Raw genomic sequence first — 12,448 nt, forward strand, 5'->3', positions numbered from 1 at the left:
CTCTTTGTCAACTTCGCTATCCGTGACGTCATGTATCATGTCAACTGGCGATTCTTTGTTTTACTCTAATTTTGATGAATTTAGCACCCATAGCCTTACACGACATCTATTTCTTTTGATTTCTAAAATTTCGTGAGATTTCGATTTGTACTTAGTTCTACTCTTGGTACGATCAACACTTACCGATGCAATCGGTATCCGACATAAAACCAGCGATTATGTAACAGTAATATGAAGTTAAGAGCTAGTAATAATAATTCATTCCCGGGCAACGCAGGGCGAGCACCTGCGAGCATAGTATTGATTGCACCTTAACTGCAATTTCGTCGGTTTTTGCAAACATAAGAAAAAGACTGACTACATTTTTGTATCCATTTCTATTTTAGCGCATAAGTATACGTAAACAAATATATATTTGGATTCGTGTTATAACTCAAGTTAAAGGGTTACAAGTAAAACAGAACGCGAGAATAGAGTATAAAAATGAATTAACAAGAACATACAAATGTGTGAGCTTGTTCGTCTAGCCAACGAACAAGCATTGTTGGCTCTCCGGATCTAGACCACCCGCATTCCTTGTATTCCTGTATTTATGGATCAGTTCATTCGTAGGCAATTCCGACACAACAATTAGTAAATCGGTTATAGTCAAACTTGTCTGCTCTTTTTGACTTCCGGTTTCTATTGTCTTTTTGGCTGGATTATTAAACATGGTTAAGCGAACAAGAAAGCCATTCTTAACGTGGGGAAACGGAGAAGCCTTCACGTTATTTGAGTGGACGGTAATCATTCCTAAGAAATTACCATATCCTGCTTGTCACTGTCGTCCTTTCCGCAAAGCAGAATCCGGAAATCAAAAAGAACAAACAATCTTGACTTTGAGATTGTCGGACTGACTTCCTCATCTTGGTTGTTATTGTCACAACGTTTCGGCCGTTTTGCCCTCCGGCCTTCGTCAGGTGAACCGTTTGTTAGGAGTCTCGAACCCAACCCTTTATTATTATTACGGGGGTACCGTGTTCGGACTCCAGCTAGGTTTTGGGACATAGTTGCTGATTCTCTGTTTTTCAATGTTACTTTTTCACTGCCTTCGTTCAGGATTGAACTCAGCACCTTTGGGTAACTGTAAACTTTGATACAACAAATACAGACAATTACAATCTTGACTTTAACTGTAAATCTGTTTGATACACATTTGTGAATTCTACGATTTGTATGTTCATATTCTGTTTAATAATAAAACCCGTAGTGTGTTATTCTGAGTTTCGTACCTGCACGAATATAGCAAAAGGCCATCATTCATGGGACTTTTATTACATACAATAGTGCTATACTTCTATATTTTCTTCTTTTTTTCAGGCAGTGAAATGACTTTCCGTTCTTACGGTGTCATTTGCATTTTTGTACTCATCGGATTCTTCCTTATCAACCGGTTCGTCGTTGGGGCCGAAGTTGTCCTCCCACCGACGTCCGAGGCTCACAAAATCTTAGAAGAGGCGTCCCATCTTGACCCACACGGTGTTCCCGCCAACCCAATAGCGAGAGATCTTTCCAGTCACATGATCAGAGACATGGCCGAACAGAAAGCCCAGCAGGGCAACGGTAAGTTTCGATGTGGACACTTTTGTATTTTTTGTCCTCTCCTACATTTGGTACTCTTCTTCTTCTTCTTCTTCTTCTTCTTCTTCTTCTTCTTCTTCTTCGTCATTTCTCTCTTGGTAAACTCTACACTACAGATCTGATAACTTCCTTTTTAGCTTGGAAAAAACGAAAATAGTAAAAGCTAGCAGGATCTGTGAAAATTCCGCCGTGGACTCTGTCATATATAAAATTGCATTCTGTGGATGTATAATATATAATATTGGCATTCTGTGGATGTTCAGCATAAATGGTGACACTCTGATATTATTGTAGCTCTTTTGTTAAAACTGCAAAAGTATTTATCACTTTATCACTTTATAACTTTATCACTGTGGTGGCACATTATTGTGCTATATCTTTCAAATCCAGTAACATTTTTCCAAGAACTGCAGTCTTGTGGAACTGTTTTCATATTTACCGCTTTCCTCCTACTTATCACATGTTTTTTATTTAGTTTTTTTAGACTAAGGTCAATATGCATCTCCTGTCTTTGCGTCTTTCGTTCTTGTTAGCACTTTACATAAGTGGCTTCACGCCTTGTCTGGAGCAATTTCCATAAAATATTTTTACCCATTCTGGAACGCGCATTCTTATAGTTTATTAAAAAAAAGCAGACTGGATTACTACATGTAAATATGAAATGATATAAATGAAAGGTATTATTTTTTATACAAACAAATGTTTTAATGAGGCCGAGTATTGACTGACGCCACGTTGTGTTGTCAAACGGTGTCGGTAAACGTTCTAACCCGGTATAGTTCAGGTTAGACTTAAAAACAGGCATTATTGATGAAGATCAGGAAAAGAGTTAGGATCAGGATAGATCCTTGACTATGCAAATTCAATTGTTTGGAATTTAATAATAGTCGCGCAAGAGAGCGGTTAGTGTTTACATATGGCAGGTAAATGCTGAAAGAACAGGATGAAAAAAAAAACTTCTGATGATTTGATCACGATAATAGAGTTAAATTCCCGGTGTCAACTGGGAAAGTAAGAGTAGATTTTTAGACAGTGTGAAATAATCTCTTACCTCCTCAAACTGTTACTATTATGGGAAAGTCCTTTCGGCCGAACATGCTTTAGAATATTAGGAAATTGAATTAAACATAACGATAATTACCGGAAAACATGCATCAGGTGCTGGCTAATAACGTGACTATTTTGGATTAATGCGTGGCGCCTGTAGTTATATTCCTATAATGATTTTTTGTAAAGGGGAAAATAAAGTTTATTTCATAAATATAGATATAAACTGAAGCATTATACACTAAAGCTAAGTTTGACGGGTTGACCGTGACAGATTGTAATCCTTATCCAAACTTTCGTTCTAAAAGTCCCTGTCTCTAAAACAGTTTTATTTGTTGCAAAAAAACAAACAAACAAAAAAACAAAACAAAAAAAAACAGGTGCCCTTTTGTATCGTTCGAATTCTGACACAGCATGAATAGAAAGAGGGACATAAGTGTAGGCGGAAACATCGGAGAAGGTGAACGTAAATTTCTGGCCTTAAATAAATACAAGCTGATTAAATAATCATTTCTATACTTTTTGGCTAGACATATTCAATAATCTCTCTTTAGATGTGGATTATAAAGTGATTTCCTGTTATCGTAAACCACTGGTTCCCAGACGCTTTCAAACTGCCAACAATTTGCCTTTCAAGCCACACGCTCAGCAATGCGTTGAACAGTGGCTTAGGATACACCTTTTTACTTGGTAGAGGTACACTAAAAACATAACAAACAAATAAAAAAAACGTATACAGCAGTGTCTGAACAGCAGAAACGATCAAAAGACGTTCCTTTTTTTTCTTCTATAAGACTCGCGTCCAGCGGGATTTTCGTAGACAGAGATTCTTTGCAACTGCTTCCCGTCTGTAAAACACATTAGTGTTCTTCATCTTTCGGCTTCAGTTATTTTCATCTCATTAACCCTTATCCAACGGCTCTTAACCTTGTTCTGTCATGAGTCTAAATGTTAAAAAAAAGACAATAACAAACCTAGTATTAGAGTAAATATGAGTAAATCAACGTTTGTTTCCCTAAGCTCTTTTTAAATATACTTTAATCACACAAGATGAATGCTACCATATAGATTACTTCTAGGATTGAGTTATATTTGAAAAACATATTTTGTATTAATTATCCGTAATTTGTAATTAATAAAACACGTCATCATCCTTCTCTGTTGATTCCATCGCTATCTAATGTTTATTAATGTCGCTTTGAGTATTTAGAGAAAGACTGCCTTTTTTCTTTCCAAAGTTGCCATCTAATTTATTTAGTGCGTCTGTACATACCGCAAACATGTATATATATATGTATACGTATATATATATATATATATATATATATGCACATATATATATAAATATATATATATATATATATATATATATTACACGTCAAAATAATAGACCTCTTTTTTATATCCCTATCTTTATAAACGTACATCTAATTTATTTAGTGCGTCTGTCTGTACATACCGCAAACATGTATATATATATATATATATATATATATATATATATATATATATATATATATATATATATATTACACGTCAAAATAATAGACCTCTTTTTTATATCCCTATCTTTATAAACGTACATCTATTATAATAATGTTGTATTCCTGTCTGTTTGTTTAATCGCAAATTTATTAATATATACACACTGAAAACTACTTTTATCTTTTATACACTTTCTTTCAGCATGATTTATTCAAAGGAAATCTACATTCAAGAAGTTACAACGTTTGCATATTGCATTAAAAGATCTATTTTAATTGTTTTTTTTTGCAATAGAATTATTTTTATTGTTCTATTTATAAATATTAGTTAAAGTTGTTTTATTTAATTTATTTTTAATATAATTTATATTTAGTTAAATTTATTTTAAATTATAATTAAGCAGACACTAGTTGACTTCAAAAAGGGAAGTAAGTTTTTTCTTATTTAATCTATGAAAATTATATCTCCTTTAAGCTATGATAGTTATTTCCCGTTTGATTTTCATAGAAAATGATGGATGTGTTGTATGCTTCCATAAATCAAACATGTGGTCCAGGATATTCGGTGTATCTATTTAAGATACTATTCAAATATGTTATTAAACTCTCCGGCCGCACATATGTTTGCACCTGGGAACGCCGGGTATATACAGCCAGTATATTTATATAGTTGTATGCATATGATTAACTGGCCATTATGAGTTAAGGAACACAGCTGCTAGGGACAAGAGGCCCAAATGTAGCCTATATTTAGCTTAATTTATTTAACTGCAAAGGCAATAACAAAATGAGATACAACCCTTCGTAAAAATTCAGATGCCTTTGATAGTTATTAAATTTTAACAGTATATTTTAAGCATGATTTAATAAATATCCTAAAAATATCAGCTTTCTTTCCCTTTCCATAAGCGTGGCACTAGGTGGAATTTCTATGGACAAAAATTTTTTACACCTACTTCCCAGCTATGAAACACATTATCGTGGGATTGCTTCCCAGTTGATTACAACATTGTCATCTTCATATACATGCTATCAGATGTAGTTATTACTATTGATCAGTATTAGTACTCTTATAATGTTCCTCAGTTTTCGAAGCAATCATTTCGTCTCATTAAACCTTATACTTCGATGAGTTTTAACTCCAATAGTAAATAAAATAAAATAAAATAAAATAAAATAACAAACAGATCTATTATTATACTAAAGTTGAATCAACGTTTTCTTGCATATGTTAATGAAACAAATCACATGCGAAATAAAACTTTGTTTTGGGATTGAGTTATGTTTTAAAGGTATTTTATTTTAAGTCTTCTAATCAGTCTAATAAATCGGACAAAGCTTATTTGGCTAGGGATTCTCACTTATAGAGCACATTACTATGAGGCTGCTTCCTTGTTGATTACAACTTGTTCGTTTTGAAATTTAATATCAACAAAACCTTGTCATGTACCATATAAAAAGTAATCACAGTTCATACCATTGATCAATGTTAATACTTTCATAATGTTCATGTTTAGGTTGGTATTCATTCTTGTCTGATTTATTCTTATTTTTGATAGGCTTTTGCTCTTAATAAGTGGTGATCCCGCTTGTAAAAAGACTAGTTAGATATGAAACCGAGTGTTCCATTACATGTAACCGACACGTTCTGCCGTTCCATTTTCGTTTCGAAGATTATGGTCATACTGAGTAAAGAACGATTGTTCAAAATGATTTTTTTAAAATAAGTTTTTAAGGTAAACATCTGATGAGGATGTGACTAAATATGCAGCAATAACATAATTTTGTTGACTCGTTAATCGCAATGCAAAACAATATTATAATGGATATCTTTTGAAAAATAAAAAAAGACTAACTGAGAAAACTTGATGTTTGGAACCTGGAGAATTATGATATTACACTAACGTAATAATAAAATAACACAGAATCGTTAAGAGAAAAATCAACGATCTTACATTTATACCGAAAATAAAAAATCGTGCATAAAAGTTAACACGTCACTCTACTTATGTAACTGTGACGAGTTCGACTCTTGTTAAAAATTTAGTCAAGTTGAGACAGGTCATACCTCGAAAAACGCGTATCCATGAATAACTTTTATGCACGAAAAAAATGAATAGCTATTTGAATATTCAATTGTTTAATATATATATATATATATATATATAATTATTTTTTCTCTTCAAAGTTTTCTGATCAAAATTCAAAGATAGTTAAACTAAAAGAAAGCACAATTGAAACTTCTCTTCCGATTTTGGGATTTGTAATAATTTCCACATTCTTTTATTTTATTTTTATTTTTTTTTTTTTTGAAGTTGATGAGCTTCTATTCTTCTGATGAGTTAAGGGCGGAATAAATTCAAAAATTGACATAATAGCTACATAAATGATTCTGCGCTACTAAACAGGTGTTGTCAAAAATTGAACATTTTAACATGCTGAAAGAAATAAACGATAAGATGGACATCATCTTGAAATTTCGAATATAGACTCTTTGTCACACACACACATACACAGACACATACACACAAACACACACACACACACACACATATATATATATATATATATATATATATATATATGACGTATATATATATACTGACGTAAATGAACATTTAAAATTAAAATGTTTAAATTCGATGTTATTTCACGCGGTTAATGGTAGCCGAATGGATTAGGTCTTCGCTAATCGAGCCAGAGATGTCTCGTGGTGCGGGGTTCAAATCGTTCGCCTGGTATTAATTGTGCCACCCTGCACTGAAGAATCCCGAAAGGATGAAACACTAGTGTCTGTAGGTATTTAATTCTTATAGTAAAAAAATAATTATGACAGCCCCTTTAAGAAATTCGTTTCTTATCGTTGAGCACTTTCGGTTGAATTAAAGTCGGTCAATTTAGCTCTTATGCATAGATCATCGTATAACGATTAGATCAATGTCTGACTGACGTAAATGAACATTTAAAATTAAAATGTTTAAATTCGACGTTATTTCACGCGGTTAATGGTAACCGAATGGATTAGGTCTTCGCTAAATCGAGCCAGAGATGTCTTGCGATGCGGTGTTCGAATCGTTCGACTGGTATTAATCGTGACACCCTGGATTGAAGATTCCCGAAAGGATGAAACACTAGTGTCTGTAGGTATTTAATTATTATAGTAAAAAAATAATTATATATATATAATCATTTTTTCTCGTTCTGAAATTGATATTACAAGTCTACTTTTTCTATTTAAAATTATTAAAATGACCTTTTTAATATATTCACAGATATGCGAGCGATTACATGAAAGTTAACTAGTTTCCATGTCCGTTGAAAAACGAGCGTTAATTAATTACATTTATTTTTATGATTTCTTAGTAGATAACTATTACGCTGAATTCTATTTATGCATAGTTTCTACCATCTGCATAATGGCGTAGAATGTAAGATGAAAAGATTATATCGAACGGAAATATTTATGACTATATCTGTCTACTTTCTTTGCCGGTGTGTGTGCAAAAATTCTCTAACAAACTCCTCTCTGGATTAATTGTCTTGAAATTTGCTATATATAGATTTTGGACCTAGCAGATTCTCGATTCGGTTTTAGTCTGTAAAAATTGAAACAAAACAGTTGAAATGAGTAGAATAAGTCAAATGAAACATAAGCCATGCAAAATTAAAAATTCATAACTTAAAGTCGCTTAATTTTTTAATCTTCTATATCCATCTGTTAGTAGCCCAGACAGTGATGGTGCTGGATATACAAATTATGACTAAGGCTGGAATACCAAACGTTCAGGTCTCGATTCTAGTGGGGGGGGGGACCAAGCAATATTTTTATATAACTTTTAAAATCATTATTATATATATATTAGATGATACTCAATAGAGAATTGGCTATAATGATTAAAATGAAATGTACGTGAATTTAAATATAATATTTATGCGTATTTTACGACCGGACCACGCCGGGCGACCTACTAATATATATTGTTCTTTTTGCGTAAAGGCATTTTTAATTTTTACTTCTCGGTGCATTTGGAGTTTTAATCATCTGAACACTAACTGACATTTGCGCCTGATGTGACGTAAATGTTAATTATGAAAAAGAAATGTGAATTGTTTGTAAAGTTTATTTAAGGCGTTGCTTTGTTGTGGGCTGTTGAAAATGCCAACTGTTGACATAAACATTAGACTCTATAGAAAACACTTACGACTTGTTCTTTATTTCTTTGTCGGTCTTGACAAAAATCTAGTTTTTTGTGTTACTTCTAAAATGAAACACACGCGAATACAAACATGTTAGAGACGGGGTTGATATATAATCCGATGGCTACTGAAATTATGAGATAAATGGATAGATAAACAGATATATCGTGATCAAAAATAAAATACTGTCATGTCTATATATGGCAGGGATTGTCTCATATAATACTAGCAGTTCAGCCCGGCTTTGCTCGGGCCCTATATACTGTTCATAACTTCATGTGCCTATGTATATATATACTAAAAAGTTTGACTCATGTCCATGTAACCTACATCTAAAATTTCAAAATTGGCAGAGGAGTTTGGTAGAGTCTGCAAAGGTCAATTCTTTCAACTTTGACCTCTTGGTAGCAAAATTTTAGACCAACCGAGATCTGAATCCACTTTATTTTACATAAATGTTTTCAAATTTTTAGACCAAAAATTGGAGTAATTTGGTAGAGACCGCAGAGGTCAATTTTTTTTAAAACGTTAACCCCCGTAATATTCATTGCTTTGAGCTCAAATCCAATTAAAAAGTTTGATCCATGTTCAAGTAACCTATATCTAAAATTTCAAGTGTTTTTACCCCAAATTGATGGCGGAGTTTGGTAGAGTTGTCAAAGATCAAATCGTTGAACTTTGCCAACCAAATTTCAGACCGAAAACCGATTAAAAAGATTTTCCCAAATCGCAATACGCCTTATCAAATCTTGAGTCTTTAGACTGAAAATTAACTGAGTAGTTTGGTAGGGAAATGTACACACAGAGGAAATTTCACTTTTATAGATATATAGATTATCCCTTTAAAATATTTTGTAAGACTCGATACCACACGATTCAATAATCTGTGTTCCTATTTGCCTCATCATTCTGATATATATATATATATATATATATATATATATATATATATATATATATATATATATATATATATAAGAACAAGTAGTTAATAAAACATGTTAAAAACACTTTGAAAAAGAGTTAAAACATATTTAATTTTAAAAAGGGAGCACAAAATATGTGGATAGTCCTTAATCCGCGGAGTTTCGAAGAAATACTTTCCTTCTCACCAGAGGGTAGGATTTAGCAAAATAGGGGATCGGATTCTGCTTGTAAAAGTATTTGATGAAACTACAAGTAAGCCATAGATCTTACTTGGTAACAAATAGTTAAGCAGAGGGAATATGGCGAAGAAAAAAAGGTGATTTCACGTGAATGGATAGTCTGGTGAAAGGTAAAATATCCAATGACGGTAAAATCCCAAAATCCGAAATAAAAAAAAATTGATTAAATTTCAATTTCCACAAGTAAAGTTCAAGGGAATCGCGTAATTGGAAGATGGTTCAAAATAATCCAAAAGGCAGAAATCCGTTGAATAATTCACAAATGGGTGCAAGGAAAAGGGAATGAGTTCAACTATTATTATATAAAGGAAGATAAGATGTGCGTAGAAAAAAGAATTTAAAACGACTGTCAAGGCTGGGCTGATTTTGGAAGAATGAGTGAAAAAAAAGAAAAAATTGAATGGTGATTGAGTTAATTTTAAAATAGAAAAGCCTATGTCAAAATGACCCAGACAAGATGACGTTGAAAAGGCGCCAAATTTAAAGAAAAAAAAGGGTCAACTTAAATGTACAAGTTATTACTTAAGAATTAAATTATCTGCAGGAGTTATTAAAGGCAGCAAATATATATATAGTCATCCGCATACAGTACTGTTTCGCTGTATCACAGCTCCTCAGCACGGCTAGATAGGCAACTACCTAAAGCCAGGATCGAAACCCGACCACCCAATCGACAGTCAAGGATCTCACCATTCCGCTATTCGACTGCTGCTGTGTATAAGTGAAAGTGTCTCTGTGTGTGTGTCTGTGTCTGTGTATCTGTGTGTCTGTGTGTCTGTGTACATTTCCCTAAGCAATAACTCTGTCAACTTAATAACTTGATTTGAGCCCAAAACAATAAATTTTAAGGGGCCATAATAGGGGTCAAAGTTAAAAAACAGTTAACCTCTGCGGTCTCTTCCAAATTATTCAGACAATTTCTGGTCTAAATATTTGAAATTTTACGTAAAGGATATTCAGAGATAGGGCAAGCTGTTTTATCAGTTTGGGTCGAAAACTTTTAGTTACCAATATATAAATGTATGTATGTATGTCTGTTTGCATGTCTGCCTTAAACTTTCAATAGAGGCGACGGATTTTACCAAGATCAGTATCGTTTTTTAAGTTCGATCTTTCATACGACAAATATCGAAAAATTGGCTAAACACATTAATATCTTCCCCTTCAACTAGGCACTTTTCTACAGGGAGCGGGCTCATTTTTTCGGCGATATTTTTTTAAGTTATCCTCTCCTTTAGATTGTCTAACCTTAATTTTAAAACATGCCGCTTCCGGTTTGGCGGTGATCGTAACAGCATAAACGTTAGGTTTTACCCCGTTCTTTTCCCCTTACGGGTTCGAGCCTGCCTTTCTACTACCACTTTTTTTTTTTTTGCTCAACATACACATCCAAACACCCGGGCAACGCCGAGGTGAAATGCTAGTATATATATATATATATATATATATATATATATATATATATATATATATATATATATATATATATATATATATTAGACTTTTTAGCCCGGTCACTTTAATAGTGTAATATGGTTAAATTTGGGGTCATTTTTTTACATCAACTACTAATCCTTATTAATTCATATTAATCCTTAATGCTGAACCGACGTATACCATAATGCTTAGTTCGCTGCACCTTATCATAACAAAGGTTCATACAAAAAATCAGCCACGTCGCCTCAGTAGTTTTTGAGAACAAAGTGGAACAGGTGAAGAGAAATATAATACCGATATTAGAGCCAGGACAACAGAATAGTCTATTAATTATTTTAACTCTCGAATATTTCAATATCCGTTGATATATTATATGCTGTTATATAGAGTGGTGCGGTTCTAAGTTGATTAACTATATCTAACTGATAAGAACATTCTGTTACCTCGGCCTTAGATATCACGCACCTTTATATTTCCGTATGTAATTTTAATAAGTCGAGTATTGTCCTTTTGTATTACTTGTCAAAGTACTCATCCTAAGACGGGTTCATAATACGGCAACACCTTTAAACGCTTTAATAAGTGCAACAGCTCTCATCTTAATATATTTATTAAATATTTCTTGGTATATTTGCATATATAAATATTAACTAATGCTAAGATGGATTTAGCGTTATGTTGAGTTCACGTATTTGACATTAGCTGAAATTAAGCTTGGGTTTGTGAGAAGGAAGTTCATAATAAGTAGGCGGATGTGACGTCAGTTTGTATACAGATGTAATAAGCCGAGTATTAACCTGTGTCATCATTAATCAAAGTACCCATCCTAGGACAGGTGCATTATACGGAAACAATTTTATACCGTTTAATAAGTTCAAAAGCGTCCACCTAAATACATTTGTCCAATATTTGTTCGTACATTTTCTAGTATAAATATTTTCTAAATATATTTGTTAGATGGAACTAGTATTATATAGTAAACAGGATGCACTCTAGACAAAGATCACAGAATAAGTCACGGGAAATAACCTTGTGTTCGTAAGAAAATAAGTTAATGACAACTACCGGGAGCAATCCCGGCTTTGTCTAGGCATAAAATACGCTTAAATATAATAGTTTACTTTGTCCAGATTTCGTATATATTATTATAGGGGCGTGATTTCGAAAGTAAAAAAAAAAGTATTTGAATGCCATCAGCTAGAATCGAAACCGAAACTCTAGCATTAAAAGCTGGCGACGTTCCCACTCTGACACGCATATGAACTGATTAAAAATTAAGAATTAAAAATAAACTAAAATGAATGCACAAAATGCCCAACGAGTTTTTCAATTTTGAACCGTTTTTAATCTCTATTTTTACTGCCTCAAGACCCATTAAAGAACGGCCCGTAAAAATTCCAATCATTTGAGCCCCCTAGCGCTGCTCTACGACCTTTAGTTTCGGAGGAGATAGGGTTTGAAAATATATAGACAGACAGACAGACATACAAACATAGA

At 33.0% G+C, this 12,448-nt stretch overlaps 1 protein-coding gene across 1 annotated transcript in view; it reads left to right on the forward strand.

Moving 5' to 3' along the window:
- The window catches only part of LOC145259930 (major facilitator superfamily domain-containing protein 6-like), a 387,142-nt gene that overhangs the window by 331,236 nt on the left and 43,458 nt on the right, over nucleotides 1-12,448 (forward strand). Inside the window, exon 4 of the mRNA XM_080117890.1 lies at nucleotides 1,360-1,602. Within this exon, the coding sequence (XP_079974016.1) occupies nucleotides 1,360-1,602 (243 nt within the window). The remainder of the gene's footprint in view (nucleotides 1-1,359; nucleotides 1,603-12,448) is intronic.

This window comes from Euprymna scolopes, chromosome 35, assembly GCF_053919585.1.
Source record: "Euprymna scolopes isolate OS-2025 chromosome 35, ASM5391958v1, whole genome shotgun sequence".
Lineage (NCBI taxonomy): Eukaryota > Metazoa > Mollusca > Cephalopoda > Sepiida > Sepiolidae > Euprymna > Euprymna scolopes.